The sequence below is a fragment of the Nannobrachium achirus genome (genome assembly GCF_963921795.1).
Source record: "Nannobrachium achirus genome assembly, chromosome: 7".
Lineage (NCBI taxonomy): Eukaryota > Metazoa > Chordata > Actinopteri > Myctophiformes > Myctophidae > Nannobrachium > Nannobrachium achirus.
The window spans coordinates 19439972-19458070 of NC_137816.1; the positions used below are offsets into that span (position 1 = coordinate 19439972).

The 18099-nt window shown below is 42.0% G+C and overlaps 1 protein-coding gene across 3 annotated transcripts in view; it reads left to right on the top strand.

Annotated features, from left to right (window-relative positions):
- Positions 1-18099, top strand: part of akap13 (A-kinase anchoring protein 13) — a 111084-nt gene that overhangs the window by 47971 nt on the left and 45014 nt on the right. For all 3 annotated transcript variants that reach the window (XM_080730685.1, XM_080730686.1, XM_080730687.1), the window contains 7 exons: positions 798-1011; positions 1329-1512; positions 2884-2931; positions 10028-10199; positions 12021-12123; positions 16315-16357; positions 16504-16615. In XM_080730685.1, coding sequence (XP_080586811.1) covers positions 798-1011; positions 1329-1512; positions 2884-2931; positions 10028-10199; positions 12021-12123; positions 16315-16357; positions 16504-16615 — 876 coding nt within the window. The remainder of the gene's footprint in view (positions 1-797; positions 1012-1328; positions 1513-2883; positions 2932-10027; positions 10200-12020; positions 12124-16314; positions 16358-16503; positions 16616-18099) is intronic.

The following is an 18099-nucleotide window of genomic DNA, read 5'->3' on the forward strand; positions in this document are numbered from 1 at the left end:
TTTTCCATGAATTAAAAACAAAATTCGATGATTTTCTTTCCAGTAATTTCATGAAGAAATCAAAGAAAAAAATCAAAGAAATTCCATAAATTAGAACACAGATGTGTAAGAAGTAGTAAAAATAGCCCATCTCCAAGCTCACAACGCTGCGTAGATCTGCTGTTTTCACTCATTTGGGTCCTGGGGCAAACGTCTAATCTCTCTTTTGGGTCTCATCTCGAGCTTAAAGCTTTGGGAACCGCTGTTCTAAATGACTGATGTCACAGGCTGGTCACATGAAGTCTCAGATCCACATGAGGCCTCACCATTCCCATGTGGATCTCCAGATTAACGTGATTTTAGCCCTTTTTAAAACATTGCTATACAAGGAATTTCACTTTGTTGTTCAGCTCCCATTATAAAAAGTGAAATAAAAACAAATAAGTAAAAAAGAGTAAAAGCAGATAACATGATTTGGGAAACTTCTGTCCTTTCAGTAGTCCAAGTAGAAATGGCAGCAATGAGAGTAAATTCAGACAGAAAATAGACAATTCAAAGAGCTAAGAAATCACAGCTTCAGATATATTTCTCAGAAACTCAGCAAGCAAGTATAGTACGTGTGAATGAATGGATAAAATGATGCATACTACTATTCTGCTGCTCACTAGAGTTCCTAATTCATAGAGCCTAATTTATTAAACCTCTGGTGTCATACTGTATGGATACTGTATTCTGTATGTACATCTGATCATCAAAGTCAATGCAATCAATCAATCAATGTACATCTAACTGTTGGCTCTGTGTTTACATCCCTCCAGTGTGATGACGTGGTGACGTGTGTAGACAGTACCAGTGAGGTGTCGGTGTCCTGCTCCTCTACAGACGACACAGCCAGCGTAGGCCCTCCCTGCTCCAGCCCCGACAGCTGTCTGGAGGGACAGACCCAGGCCCTGGGCACCTGGACCCCAGAGGAGAGCACTCCAACTGGGGTTAATGCCGTGCCAGGGCACGGCATTGGAGGCGAAGCTGGAGGTAAAATGTGCAAAAGTTTGGGGGGGCATTGTTTTTGTGGCATTTGTCATCTTAAAAGAGTAGTTCAGCCCAAAAATTACTTATTTTCTATCAATAACACACCCCATGAAGTTTTTGACACGCATTCCTAAGCCAATAATGACCTACTCAATTGAGTCTCCTACTGACCAGCCACCTTCATCATCAAATTATTGGCTCAGGAATGCAACAAAAAACAAAAAGTCGCCATGAATATGAAAATAAGTCTCCTTTAATTGAAAAATTGCATCATTTCGTCTCTCGGCTCCTCTGGTTTACGCTGCTGTATTTGACTGCAGGTGCAGGAGAAACAGAAGAGGAAGCTAAAGACAGGGTGACTGAGGTGGTTCCTACCCGACGATCAGCTCTCCTGCTGCGGTCCAGCCTCCGCTCCCTGTCCCCTCTACGACGACACAGCTGGGGCCCAGGCAAGAACGCTACAGGAGGAGGAAGAGGAGGAGACGCAGACATGAACCAAAGGAGGTGGGTTCAGGGCTCAGGGCTATCTCTTTGAGAAAACAAAAGCGTGATACACTGGTTATTACAGATTCACAACTTGTGTTTCTATCAGTTATAGTTTATGTAATCTTTCCTTGTGCTACAGTACTGTATGCTGTGCTTCTACTTATGTAGAAACCTATGGTAGAGTAGTAGGGGGTCAGTAAGAGAGGATGGTTATGTCACTGGGGTCCTCAACACCTCCCAGCAAAATAGTATATTAATGTGATTGCATAAAACATGGATATCAGCTACGGAATGGCTGAATCTGAACCATCTCAACACCCACTTTTATCTCAAAATGCCTGTAGGCTTTCATTGCAGGACTGTATGGAATATCATTTATTGATTTGCTCATGCTGTAATGGCTCACACATAGACATCATTAAGAACTTGTGCTGTAACTTTCCTGTATCCATGCAGTCTCAGCCTTAAGCCTCAAGTTTGATACTAGTTTCAGTGACTTCTGTCCCTGATCAAATGCAAGTTACACTGTACACTTCTATGCTATGCTACAGTATTGTGACAATGCATTTACAATTGTAAAATGTTGATTAATTGGAGGTTCTATAAACATTTTACGAACAGGGGTAGTGTGGCATGGCGTTATGAGAGCATCATGGTAGATTGTTTTTGGATTATAAAAATGGTTTAATGTATCAGCTTTACAGTTAGCAGCTGTGGCTGTGCTTGTTCAGCATTATTGTGTTATGGGCCTGGGTAAGGTTTATTCAGGATATAAAGTTTGCTTCATATTTCAAGTGGCCTGGGCTGTCGAGTGCAGGAGAGGAGCATACTGTACGAGCACACACGCACACATTATACAGAATGTAGAATCATTTATAATGGAATAGAATAGAATACTTAATCGTCAACAATTAAAAGCACAGTATCACCAATTAAAAACGCTAAAGTGGATTAATGACAAACAATCTGTAGCTTGTTTCCATTGTGGTCCACATACAAAACAAACAACACCCAACGTTCTACAAACATCGTACAAAAACACGATATTAAATACTAATATAAAACAGAACATGGCTGCATGCGGGCGAGTGAGCGGGCGCACGCACACACACACTCACATACAAAGAGACATTGAAGACCTCAAAAATGATTTTAGTGTTTTGATCAGCACTTGTAGGTCTTCATCCTGAACTGCACAGTTTCATCACATCCTTATGTGGACAAATTCATTCATTCATTCATTCAAACCTTTATTTATTCTCGAAAAACATTGAGGTTGCCCTCATTTGCAGTGTTATGGAATGATTATAGTGGACCAGTCTTTTTCTCCCGTCACACTAATCTTTCTGATCATCACCCATCTCATCTCATCTTGTCTTACCTACTCAGCACCCTTCGGAGTCCTGGAGAGGGCAAGCCAACCTTTCACAGGAGAAGGTACTAACACAACAAACAACAAAACATTTTACTAACTCATTTGACTGACTGTTTCTGTTCCTTGTTGTTGCCTTATAGATACCATGTTTTCCCCATGCAGACAAACAGCATCAACTTCTTCTAGCCATAAAAGAAAATCAATACTGTACTTTAAATTCTTGTCACTTAGCTCATGCTCTTATCCAGAGTGACTTACAGGGTATAGGTGGGCACTTCAGCTCCGGCTTTGGCAGTAACATTTTAGAAGCTTTAAAGGTAACAGATGATATGCCATAAAAAGATCAGAACCGTCTTTATTGTCACATCACAGGTTTACAGGTATAAAACAGTGGGTGAAATTCGTTTTTCTGCAAGCTTCATCTTTTTTGTTGTTTCCAGAAATAAAGAAAGAAAAAAAGAAGGGGGCAGGGGGTAGCAAGGGGGGAAAGAAAAACAAAACAAAACTACATACATACAAGATACAGTACTTACTATCTACATTTCTTTGCTACTGTACTGTACTGTACACTGTATAGTACAGTACGATCCTCTGTACTAGCAGTGCCTTTGATGATGTCTTTGTACAATTGAGTTGATTATATGCACGTTAACGCTAGAGTTTTTATAAGTGGATCTGGATAAGAGCATGGCTACAACATTACATGTAATATTATCAATATCACTGTGAATGCAGATGGTGCTGTTTGACTTCACAAGGCAGCATAGATGACATTAACATTAGTACTCTAGATGTCTAGCAGTATGTATGTGTCTCTATGTCTCTGTCTCTGTCTCTATCTATCTATCTATCTATCTATCTATCTATCTATCTATCTATCTATCTATCTATCTATCTATCTATCTATCTATCTATCTATCTATCTATCTATCTATCTATCTATCTATCTGAGATGTCTTTCTCCTCTGTTAAAAGGACACAGCAGCTAATTTGAATTCCACTCAAAGATTTACATGCTCGCTGATTTGCATGTTTTTGTTTCTCTGTGTGTGTGTGTGTGTGTGTGTGTGTGTGTGTGTGTGTTTGTGCGCGCGCAGGCATGCGTGTGTGTGTGTGTGTGTGTGTGTGTGTGTGTGTGTGTGTGTGTGTGTGTGTGTGTGTGTGTGTGTGTGTGTGTGTGTGTGTGTGTGTGTGTGTGTGTGTGTGTGTGTGTGTGTGTGTGTGTGTGTGTGTGTGTGTGTGTGTGTGTGTGTGCGCGCGCGTGCGTGCGTGCGTGCGTGCGTGTGCGCGCGCGCGCACACGTGTGTAAATTATTTGTGTGGTTGTGTGGATGTGGGTGTTAGTTTGCATGAATCACTCTGTCATCGTGTTTCTGCAGTCTGCTTGCGTTTGTGTTTGTGTTCTGCTCCATTGTTTGTAGCTTCTCATCATCGCCACATGTGTCAGTCAGTCAGTCAGTCAGTCAGTCAGTCAGTCAGTCAGTCAGTCAGTCAGTCAGTCAGAATGACAGGTAATTAATTCTTCTGCTATGGAATACATGAGCTACCACTGACCTTCATCATAGCACACAGACATAATACTATGACAGAGACACTAATCTATATTCCCTTCCCCCCGGGCAGGTGAGTGCTGTTTTTTACGCCACATATCATTATTTAACTACAGTCAACTCTGTTTACCTTTAAAGTATACTTTATAGCTCTGCACTATGCTGTGCTCTATCTACACACTGTCTCCCTCTCTGCTCCTTACGAGAAACACTGATTGGATTGCACAGTTCTCCTCCTGGGGAGAGGAAAAGATGGCGCTATTGTCACTTTGACCGTCTACTATCCCACAGTTTGAAGGAAATAATTTAGCTGACGGTCTTATTCAGAGGGATTACAGTACAATGAGTGAGCAGGTACAGTAGGACGTTGCGTGTGGTGCTCAAGGACACGTTGGCTGCGGTGGAGATTTCTGAACTCGTGACTTTTCAATTATGGGACATAAATCTCTCTAACGGCCACTTACTTTAGTTTTAGTGATGTTTGAGCGTGCTGGACAGATGTATGGGTCGGGCTCTGGTCGTTGAAAAGCTGTGTGTTCGTGTGTGTGCCCGTGTGCGTGGTGTCTTGTGTGCATCCATGTGTGAGACTATACAACCGTCCAGACAGCTGTGTGTGTGAGTGGTACTATAATGCATCATAAGCCTGTCCATAAAGCAGTGATCCCAGGCGCACACACACACACACACACACACACACACACACACACACACACACACACACACACACACACACACACACACACACACACACACAGTTCATTGTGAATAGACCTGTCCTGTCTCCACTCATAATCACTGCTCTGCCTACAGTCAAGGCTGTGTTATTTACAGCAGTAGGATACGTGTAATTGTGTTAGTAAATCACACAGCTAGCTGCCGTGCTCAGGACACTCAGGGACGTTGAGGAAATGCGTCTTGGTCAGGTGTGAAGGCTCTCTCTCTCTCTCCGCCACTCACCCACACGCACATCTAGGCGCACACACATAGACATAGATATTCAGAAGGTTCCCGGTTCAATCCCTGCTCCTCGTGTCCTTGAGCAAAACATTGAACCTCTTAACCCATTCTGAGCCCCAGACATTAATGGATTATAATGTCCAGAGTGCCTCCCTCAGGTCCCATTCACTCCCGTTGTCTTATTTTGAAGGCCAGAAGTCCATAGCGTAAACACTTCCGGTCTGACGTCATCACGTCCTGCGCCGGAATCGATCATTGTTTACGTGGTGTCATGGCGGCTCGGATCGATCCTTTTTAACATGTGCTTTATAAGCGAGCATCTGCCTCCATCTTCGCTTCTAAAGTGTAGTTTTGAGATAATGGACATTAAAGATGAGATCCCCCGTCCACCTCAATGTTATGGGATGACTATTTTGTGCTCGTGGAGCCGTGATGATGACAAATCAGCGACGGAGATCGGATCGGGACCTCCGGCCATTGTATCCGGTAATATAACCGCCGTTACAGTAATATATTACTTTTCGTGAGATATCTCGGGAATGGCACTCCAGATACTCGAGTACATTTCGCGAGATATCTCGGGAATGGCACTAAATCGGTTAACTACACCTGACTAGCAGGTTGGCTGGCATGGCTGCCTTTCACTGTCAGTGTGTGAATGGGTGAGCGTGAGACATTGCTGTACTAAATGCAGAACATTTCTAAGCAGTACAGACAGATGGTCAAACACATAGAGATATTTGAACAGATAGACGCGCACACAGCATATAGTCAAACAGACAAACACACAGATGCTGCATAGATGCATGTACTGAAACAGACATGCACAGCCTATTTTGGGGGCAGATGGTTTAGTGCGAATATGTGGATTAAACATTTGCGGGGGCAAAGTAAAGTGGGGTGTTTTTCCCCCCGCTTGCATGTATTATTTTGGGGACTCACTGTGCGCTGATTTTAGAGGTGATGAAAGAGCAGTATGAGGTGGTTGTCGTTGGCAAACCAGCAGCACACTGCGAGTTTGACATTAGTCACTCATCTGCTTCCCACCTGGGCAGGGTCATGATTCCTTTAAGCTGGAGAACATGAGCATCTTTTTTAAACTTTATGTTCTAATACACTTTCTTTCCCAACTTTTTTGGGTCCCTTAATTTTGTCTTTCCTATATTTTGTTTTTAATTATTATTATTTCAAAAAAAAAATTTAGAGCAGATGCGCACCATTGCAATTATTGCTGTAATTAAATTAAATAAAACAAAAAGACACGCAGTCTGGCATCTCGAAAAAAAGACGTGCAGAGACGAGTTAGGCAGGGATTGAGTCAAGGTGCTTATTATAGTCACTTATGCACATACAGTAGATAGATAGATAGATACCTTTATTATCCCAAGGGGGAAATTTAGTTGTCCAGTTGTAGCACAGCAGTATACAGTTATTTACACAGTTACAGAGAAGTAGGAAAAAATAGATAAGAGTAAAAACAAGAGCAGTACAGTACCAAAAAAGAGAAGGTGCATCAATAGAGGGGGCGAATTAAATATAAGTATATATACATAAAGTGTCTTACAAAAAGAGACCAAAGCAGTCAATGCTAGTTAGTGCAACAAGTATCTCACTGTCATTGTTAACTCATTGAATGCCATTTCAAGATGGCCCCCAAGTACCAGACTGCCACTATCCTAGATTTCTAGTGCACGGATCAATCTTTAGTGCACGGATCGTGCACGCCCATGCACCATATATGCATCATATGTGTAGTACTTTTTAACAGCTTTCAAACAAAAAAATCCGCTTGGAAATCCGTTCAGGCATTCATGAGTTACAAGCCTTCAAAGTCAGACAAAACAACACTGCCACCTTCCTAAATTTCTAGTGCACGGATACATTTTTAGTGCACGGATCGTGCACGCCCATGCCTAGATCATGCACCATATGTGTAGTACTTTTTAACAGCTTTCAAACAAAAAAATCCGCTTGGAAATCCGTTCAGGCATTCATGAGATACAAGCCTTCAAAGTCAGACAAAACAGCCATTTTTGACATTTTGAAAGATGTGTTTGTTATGGGGCTAAACATGCAATTTCGCAATTGCGATCATGCCTAATACATTTGAGGCATTTTTAGAATTTTTTTTATAAAAAAGAATTTTGATTTTTTTTTTTCAAAATGGCTTCCAACTCGGGAAACTCGGGCTGTGGCAGCCTGGGACTACTGTAATAACTCGTGAAACTCGTGCCTTGGCAGTCAATGAGTTAAACAAGACACATACTCAGAAACTACCAACACAACCTAATATTGCAATGTCGAAAAACAGTGCGAAAAAAACAACAGAAACAGCTCAGAGCAGAAGAAACTAGGCAGCGTGTCACCGCAAGACGCACATGAGCACTCTCCCTGGAAGGTCCTTAGAGGTCAAAGTCAATACAGCAATAGTTCCAACTTAATAGTGCAAAGTAAAAAGAAAACAGTGCGAAAAAACAAAACAAAACAGCTCAGAGAAGAAGAAACTAGGAAGCATGTCACCGCAAGACGCACATGAGCACTTTCCCTGGAAGGTCCTTAGAGGTCAAAGTCAATACAGCAATAGTTCCGTCAGTCTAAGTTAGGAAGGAAGTCCTTTTCATTCGTCCGTTATGTGTCTCGTTGTACAGCTTAAGGGCAGCCGGTACAAAAGATTTTCCTAATCTCTCGCATCTCCGTCCTGGGTAGGCAAAGCGGTCGTTTCCTCTCTTACTCCAGTAGCTGGTGATCTCAAGATGGAGGGGGTGGGAGGAGTTCTCCAAGATGGAGTCCAGCTTCCTCGCTGATCGCACCCTGGTTACTTCCTCCACCCCCTGCAGAGAGGACCCAACGACAGAGCCTGCTTTCCTCACCAGTCTGTTTAGGTTTAACGTGTCACCTGCTCTGTTGTTGCCACCCCAGCATGTTATACCAAAGAAGAGGACACTTGCCATGACAGACTGGTAGAACATCTGTAACATCCTTTTGCACATGTACATGATTGTACAGTTAAAGCATGTTCAGAGTGTACAGAGACCACATTTCTCATGCATAGGTCACACATGTACAGTATATGTAACCCCCAGGATTCAAACCCGGGTCTCCCGTGTGAAAGTCCAATCTCTTAACCATTGATCCAAAGGGATATCCCCATGGACTGAGGGAGATACTAGACTGTTGAGGCCATCAGGCTGAGGCAGTGAGTCACTCTGCTACACTTACCCCCCCTTTTGACCTCCTCCCACGGGGAAACCCGATCCGGGTCACTGCACCAATGTCACGCCCGGGATTCGAACCCAGGTCTCCCACGTGAAAGTCCAATATCTTAACTGTTGATCCAAAGGGATCCCTTTGGATCAATGGTTAAGATATTGGACTTTCATGCGGGAGACCCGGGTTTGAATCCTGAGCGTTACATATACATATACATGGACATGGACATGAAAAATGACTACTGTGTGGAACTCTAGATGGACGTCTTCTAAGGGATCTACTACATGTACAAACTAAGTGAGACCGCCTATAGCTCTTAAAACTGGACATTACATTGAGAAAGGCTTCTCATAGGACCTGTGCCAGACACATTAACTGCATTTGTTATTTCCTTCCAAGATGATTTTAGATCTTGGCAGTCTGTTTGAGGTGCCATAGATTTCCTTTTTTGATGACTCTGCACCACACCAGGAGAAATTATGTTTCCAAGGATTTTCTTCCATGACACTATGACACTTAACAGTAGACCACTGTGCTGAGCACAGCACACTGCTCTTAAAAGGTAATGGAAAGTGATCATTTGATTGGTTATGATTGAATGCACCTGCAACATACCCACTGACAATATATTCAGTCTAATCCGACGCACCTCTCCGAGGACTCCGCCCTTCTCCAGTGCGGAAAATACCAAGCGTGTGTTGCTACGCCCCACCTGTCACGCCGTTGAATGTGCTTCATGTTGGTTCGCCCGTTTCCCCGAAATAGGGCTCTTAAACAGAATCAGACACACACAAACTGCCCACCTGACTCCAATATCGGTCCCTTTATACACATACAGATGCCTGTTGCTGTAGCGCAGTGCTTTATGAAGAACAGAGCAGTGATTTCTCAGATGCTTAAACACCAGCTGTCCACACTAAGTCTGTGCTGTGTGTGTGTGTGTGTGTGTGTGTGTGTGTGTGTGTGTGTGTGTGTGTGTGTGTGTGTGTGTGTGTGTGTGTGTGTGTGTGTGTGTGTGTGTGTGTGTGTGTGTGTGTGTGTGTGTGTGTGTGTGCATGTGTGCGTGTACTGTGTACACATAGCAGTGTGTTTGTGTATATTTTGTCTGCATGTGTGCTTTTGTGTTTGTCTAATAAGTGCGGCTGTGCACGTGTGTTGAATTTGAACTGGGAATGGAGTGGGAAGGTATGAATAATGTACTGCATATGTATGTGTGTGCACTGTGCATTGTGTGTATTCAAGTCCTTTTTTTATCAGGACTAATATGGGTGCGTGCATGCGCGTGTGCATGTGTGTGTGCTCGCAAGTGGGTCTGCTAGTTACTGTACATGGTGATGGTTGTTACAGTACAGTTAGATACTGACACCCTGCTCCTCATAAATAATCCTCTGATATCTACTGTTGTTCTCTGTTTCTGACTCACTCTGTCTCTCTCTCTGTAGTTACAGTCTGGAAGGCCTCAGTGGAGAACAGGATGCTGTGAAGGGCCCGTGCTCCCGGGGGTCCCAACGGGGGTCCATGCTGAACAACGAGGAGGAGAGGGGAGGAGGTTCCCTGGTGTCTCTCACTGAGGAGCAGGAAGACGCAGGGGAGCATGGAAACATGGAGGAGCAGGTTCGGCTCTAACTCATTATGAAAGATATTTGGCAATATACTGTATGTGTGTGTTATGTTATCTAGTTGATAAGTAGCAGATGTATTTGGGTTACGTTCAGCCAAAGATACGTTTTTTTTTCTTTTTTTCCCAAAAAACTAATTAGTGAAGCTAATAAACAAAAGAAAAAATCAGTTCAATGCTAGATGAAACAAGCCTTTAGTCATCCCGACAGGCTGACCCCAGGCTCTTTGCTGCATGTCATCCCATTGTTCTCTCCAGCCTTCCTGAGCAGATAAGTTCTAGAGTGATCAGTCTCTGTCAAAATCGATGGAACATTATAATTAGAGTTCGCAGGAATCCATGTAAATATACTGTATGTATTGATTTTGTGTCGTGATTTTATAGTTTTGTTTCCAACTTGCATAAACATATTTGATCTCAATCATATGGACTGTCATCTCAAAATGATGGTGGGGTGTCCACTCCTCTTTGGTTTCATGTGGTTTCAATTGTACACTCAGCGTTAAATCAACACTGGGGACTTGATCCTAGTCAAATCCACCTGCAAGGTTCAGATGTGTTCATAAGTATGAACTACTACACCATAGACAGACACACACATCATAAACTTATATTGATCTGTTGATAATTTGATGCAGCTGGTCTGCAGGCAGATTGAGTTGCTGCAGACCTTCAGACCCATGGCTAGACCCATCTATTTAAATTAAAAATGTAAAGGGGTGTGTGTGTGTGTGTGTGTGTGTGTGTGTGTGTGTGTGTGTGTGTGTGTGTGTGTGTGTGTGTGTGTGTGTGTGTGTGTGTGTGTGTGTGTGTGTGTGTGTGTGTGTGTGTGTGTGTGTGTGTGTGGGGCTGCATGCGTGTGCGTATGGAGGTGATTGAAATAAGTTAGTGGCAGTGCTCAAGGGCATTTGTGTGGCTGTATATTGAGGGACTGTGTGTGTGTGTGTGTGTGTGTGTTTGTGTGCGTGTAGGTTTGTGTGTGTGTGTGTGTGTGTGTGTGTGTGTGTGTGTGTGCATATGCTTGCATGTGCATGCATTTCAATTCATTAGCGACACACCTGAGATTAACTAATAGGGCTTTCAGAAGGTCAAAGGAAGAGTTATTAACATCCAACCTTATTAACACTCAGGGGAAAACACAATGTTTGTCAGATCGGCAATAAATCAGATTTAATGAGAAAGTTTCTCGCACAGATCAGCCTCCTGCTGATCACACCAACTGTGTCCTATAGACGCTGCATCATTTCCCTCATTTCCATCAACGCTGTCACCCTAAATCTTTCATTGCAGTCTGGAATCACTGTTGATGTGCGTCTACTGTCTAGCAGTTTCATTCTGTTAACCACTTAAACCATATATACTTCGTTGACCGGGATCTGTACTTGATTGCCGCCCTCCTTTTCCCCTCAACATCTCTTACGAAAATAGTCAATCTGCATGCTGCTTCGCAACTCTGTGAGCATGCCCAGAATAGCGATGCTGGGGTTCATGGTAGTTAATTTAGTTTACTAGGCAACGAGGTCTTATGCACACCTGATAGGCAGGGATCAATGTATACTTTCAATCATGCACAAATAGTACATATGACCCGCACACCATCTTACACTTGGCCAAAGAACTCTTTTTTATTTAATAATGCAACGTTTCGGTCAACAACCTTCATCAGGCATCTGAAGAAGGTCATTGAGCCGTACTGTGTATTTAGTAGTGTTTAGAGAAGTTGTCAAAAACCCATTTATGTTGAATATAGTTATTCATAGTTACTATAAACATGATACATTCACACACATATAACATGACATGTCTGCCTGTTTCAGAGGTCCAGGAGGTATCGTCCATTGAGACACAGCTGTCCTCCATTGTCCCTGCCTCTCACCAAGTCTGTCTCCATGCTCACCATCAGCCAGAAAGACATAGAAGGTAAGAGCATGCATGGATGGATGGATGGATAGATAGATATACAGTACATACATGAAAGCATACAGTACACACACACACACACACACACACACACACACACACACACACACACACACACACACACACACACACACACACACACACACACACACCCACCCCGTTATGGGTTGTCCACACCAAGAATGATAACTTTAAAGATTCAATTAAAAAGATTAAATGTTGTCACCATCAGGCCGAACTCTTGTATCTCCAATACCATTACTTTTCAGAAGTTGGGGGGGGGGGGGGGGGGGGGGGGGGGGGAAGAGCTTGTGTTCCAGACAGTGACAATATTGTTTTATAGTTTGTTCCAACTGGAGTCCAAACTGCAACTATAATAACGACAGTGGTGAAGGATATCATTGGGATCACTTTCAGAGTTAAAGAAAAAGGGATAAATGTCTACAGTGAGTGCATTTACCTCCCCTTGTGGTCTCCTGATGGATGGTTTTACAGGCTAGTTTTGAAAGAATCCATTGATTTACATCTTTTAATGGATGGTGTCAGGACATTCCACATTTTGGTGGCAGAGTTGTAGAATGAGAATTTTCTCATGTTTGTTCTATATTTGGGTTGTACCAGATCATTGTCCTTCCCTCTAGTAATGTGGCTGTGGGTGTCACTCACTTTGGAGAAGTAGTTAGTCGTGTATGAGGGTATTGAGGGCACTGCCCCATTCACTATCTTAAATACCAATCCCATTTTTAATTGCTTAACCCTGTCAACGTGTTTACAGAACATTATTTTTCATCAGTGTGGATGCTCATCATTATCGTTTCGTTATAGTTATTTATCTTTATAATCTTGGTGTGGGCAGCTGTTTACTCTGTCCTGACTCTACCTTACTTATTAGTGTGGTTGCCCCCTGCAGGGCAACCAGACTATAGTACTTGTCTGACTTAATTCCATCCATCTTCCAGGGCCTCCTAGATAAACTTTTTTTTGCGGCACTACTCCTCCCACAGTTTTTTCGGAACGCACTTGGGCCATAATATGGCCCCACTGGCCCCTGTAAAAACAAGGAACCATTATGTCAAATCAACCAGCTTCATCGGGAATCGATTCCTTGTTTTTACAGTACTATGTTTATCCCAGGGGGAAGAAATGATCCTCATTCCCACAATCTACTCTGTTACTCACCTGCCACCTGACCTTACACAGTGTGTCTGTTCCAGTAACCGTAATCTGTTTGTCCTTAAACTGTCTGTCCGCTTCAATGACCGTGCACTGTCTGTGCTTAAACTGTCTGTCTGCTTCAATGACCGTGCACTGTCTTTGCTTAAACTGTCTGTTTGTTTCAATGACCACGCACTATCTATCCTTACACTGTCTGTCTGCTCCGATGACCTTACACTGTCTGGCTGTTTTTAAACTGTCTATCTGCCACACTTATCACTGGAGAGATGTAAAGTTTAATCACTAAACATCAGGGCTTTCACAATTAATACATTGCACATGTACATCTCTTATATTTGATCATGTCAATGGTCAATGGAGTGTAATTTTGATCATTAACTCGTCATTTTGATAACTGACACACTACGCCTTTGTGAGATTGAGTTAATGATGAGTTCATGCTCTGGTTCTTTCCCGCCCCTTGCATTGCTCCAGCCTCTGGACAACAGCATCGTAAGAGGAGAATCTCCTTCTCTTTCAACCTGTCTCCCATCCTCCTTACCAAAGCTAAATCTCACTTTCATGTCGACTCTCCTTCTAGTGATGATGAGGATAGTTTGAGTAAGTATGGCTAATGGTAATGGTAGCAGCCATCCCAAACTAGCAGAGAACCAGAACAGCCCCAACCTCACATCTCTAGCTGCTTCTTAGTTGTCAACTGTTTTATTAGACTGCAGAATCATTGTGTGTGTACATGTTTGTGCATGTGTGTTTGTTTCCACTCCTCAAGCAACTGGAACTGACCATCCCTGGCAGTTTGATTTGCTATGTTGTAATGTAACATGGCTGAAATATAGTCAATGTCCAGTCAAATTATACACCGGGAAAATCCATATGCCTCACAGGAAATGCATACTGTATGAAGAGGCACACACATCATGTACAAATACATCAAATGAAAGGATAAAGTATGTAACATTAATATAACTACTTAAGTTCTTGCCTGGAGGGCATAATCACATTTTGCATACTCTAATTGCATAAGTTGACTAGTTGAGGACATGAAATAAAAAATAAACGTATGTATGTCTGAAATGATTTAGTATAGTTGTCTTGACATATGATCATCATACCTCAATGTCGTGCGTGCTCGTCGCTGCGGAGCAAAAAGAAATGTCTTCACTTTACCATTATGGCAGCAACAAGTCATACTGTAGCTTTTCACGCATGGCTGGTTCTGAGTTTTGAAACAGTTTTCAAATATTCAGAATCGATATTTATTGATAAAGTTTTGAAACCGTTTTCAAATATTCAGAATCAATATTTATTGATAAATTGAATGTCTATTTGTGACAATGCTAAAACTGATGAGTTCTACTAGAACTAATATGCAATGCTCTTGGAAAAAGAATGCGTTATAGAACTTTGTATACCTTGCACTACACTACTGGGTCACTGCAATGTCATGACTGACTCGCATCTTGCCCATTTTCTCACAAAATAAAAGATTCCTATTTTTCCATTGAAAATAGTGTGTCTGTCTTAATGGCAGCGGGTCAGGATTTGGAAATAGATGCGTGTTTGTGCAATCTCAAATACGTTGGAGGAGAAATTCAATAGAAACGGTTCGAGGCAGAACGGTGCGCGTTAGACGTTAGATGTCACGCATCTGTGCCAGCCTGTCGGCTGTGCCTATTATACAGACGTTGATTGTTCTCTGTGCCTACCTCTGCTGTCGGCTCAAAGACAGCACCACAATGACCCTGCGATTCTGTGTCCGCAGCTTTTATACAAAACAGCGAGGCGGAATAACAGTGCAACATTCCCTTTGAACAGGCTGTGTGAAAGGGGCTACAGACCACTTAAAATACAGATGTACCCTTATCTCAACCAAAACACGCACAGAAAACATCTTCTCTTGCTCGTCTCTGTTCTCTGTAGCATGTTACCGTAGTACAGCTTTCTTCTATAAAACGAACACAACCAAAAAGCACCAAACTCTTTATTATCCTTTTTGAACCTTGTAAACAACACAGTGCACTTCCTCCTTGTTGTAGCCTTATGCCAACTTTCTATTTCAACCACTTAACCACTTTTTTAAATGCAAATAACCGCATTGCGACGAGAAGTATTAGTAGTAGTATAGTACTCTGTAATGACATGCCCAAAATAGGGAAGCTGGGATGAAAGTGGTTTAAGTGTCTGAATGTGTTGTTGCATACCAACACAGACCAGCCACCATCTTTTGAATTTGCTGTTCTAAATCAGGGCAGCTGAGCCAAATTACATATTTGTGTGGATTTGATAGAAATGGTTCTTCGGGTGGAATGAGGCTTTTGTTTGCAATAAATGTTTGATTTAGCCTAAATGGGGTATTTCTTTTCGCCTGTAATCCAACTGAACTGCATTTTGTCTCAGCCTTTAGTGGAACTGTTTCTCTATTTTCATTATTTGGTGGAAACATTTTGTCTTGATTTTAATTCGACAAAACATCTGTATTTATTGCGCTAAATATTGAAAACTATTTTCCCAGCAGTTTTCCCAGCAGTATCCCTCAGTTAATTTAATCGTTTCACTGAACTCTATTTATTGCTACATGGAATTAGCATTGTGTTAACATAGCTGCGAGTAAAGAATTCAGACGAATCAAACCAAAACCATTTCAGGTAATTCGGGACAATAATAAAGCTTGAATGAATCGTTTATTTTGAGTCTCAATAGTAATTGCGTATGTCCCACAGAAATAGTGTATCTCCATTATTCCCATGGTTTTTTTTTCATCATTTAACAGCAACACACACACACACACACACACACACACACACACACACACACACACACACACACACACACACACACACACACACACACACACACACACACACACAGTCTCTCTCTCTCTCTCTCTCTCTCTCTCTCTCTCTCTCTCTCTCTCTCTCTCTCTCTCTCTCTCACTCTCTCTCTCTCTCTCTCTCTCTCTCAGTAGAGTCAGCCTCAAAAGGTTTCTCATTGTCTCCTTTTCCTGGTGGTTTGCAGGTATGAGGTCACTCTCCAGCACCACAGGATCACTGGACTACAGGTGAGTCATTCTGTGAGTGCGTGCGTGTGTGCGTGCGTGCGTGTGCTATGTTTGAGATGTTTGAGATGTTCTTGTATTTGCAATACTGTACTGTAGTCAGCTGTTCATGAGTTCATTACTCTCGCTTGTGTGTGTGTGTGTTGCAGTATATCTGAGGAGGAGCCAGGCCCTCTCAGAACTGACTTTGAAGGGAAGAGCAGCACCAAAGTGGGCCGAACATTCAGCTACCTCAAGAGTAAAATGTCCAAGAAAACAAAGGTACGCAACCAGACAGCACTACTGTCTGTACATCACTGCTTCTTACTCTTACCAGACAAAACACTGTCTGCACAGTATATCACCGCCTGTTCATATGCAACAGTCTGACTCTGCTTTTAGGTTATACCAAAGAAATACTGTAACTAGGCATAGAGACCACTCCAGGACACATACGCAGCCAGGCTGTTAATTACTAGATGGATAGCTAGTCTGGGCTGGGAGGCCGTGGCGTTATTAGACTCTATATCATGTTTATTTAAAGTGTGGTTGCAAAGTGTCTCATGCTGGAGGCGAGTCAGCGTCTATCATTTCGTAATGTGGTTTTTGCCAAGCCTAAAGGTTATTGCAGACACCTCCTCTGCACTGACAGTTACTTCCTCATCACAGTTTCCTGTGTAATCTGTTCTCAGTTCTGACTGAGATCCGGTGTTTAAAGTACAGACAACCAAGCAGCCACACAGTAGGTCAGAAACACACCGAAAAATGTTATACCGACGCTTCATGGAGAATCACAGCTTCTCGTTCAGGTGGAAGGCCTGGCAAGAGGTACAGTAATGGCAGCTTTCTAATTCTTAAACCTACAGTATATGCTCTGTCAAATGACTGTCGCAATGCCAAAATTAGCATATTTACAAGCTCCACAACGCAACATGAGCCTGTAGGCTGGCTCTTTTTTTACTTGGGACACGGTTGTACAACAAAGTATAAATTGGGATTAAGACGGTTTTGTCACGTCGCAAATCTTTGGTCTGAACTAGTCTTAAAATGTAGATTGGTATGGTATTGGAATGGTATTCCTCTGTGTTCAATGTGTGTACTTGTCTAATGTCTACAGGCCAGAAGACACTGCCTCTTAATGTATGTCTCTGTAGTCTTGTCTTCTCTGTTTTAGATTGTTATAAATTATAAATAAACTCATGATTGTTAAAGGAGCTATAGTCAACTTTTTCTTGAAAAACGGACACTAAAATAAAAATGATTCTAAATTATTTTATAAAAATAATATATATATATGTGTTTCTATTCAAAAATGACCACAAAAAGTATAAAATAATGGTAAAATAATCATTTTGGTCATTGTCGGGCTGACAATGTTTACATCCGAGGTAAACAAAGTCGGCCCGACAATGTCCAAAATGATTATTTTACCATTATTTTATACCTTTTGTGGTCATTTTTGAATAGAAACACATATATGAAGCTTAATCTTTTTTTATAAAATATTTTCGAAACATTTTTATTTTAGTGTCCGTTTTTCAAGAAAAGGTTGACTATAGGTATAGCTCCTTTAAGACTCTAAATACTGTATTTTAGCACTGATGGTGTTTCAGGAAACTGAGCTACATGTTTAAAATATTCTTAAACATCATTCTTAGAAAATTTACCCCGTACTTGAGTTCTGCTTTGGTTGCAGACAAGCAGTTTAGTGTTTCAGTGGTTTTGTTTCAGTGGTTGTCAGAATAGTGTTGTAAGGGATGTTCAAT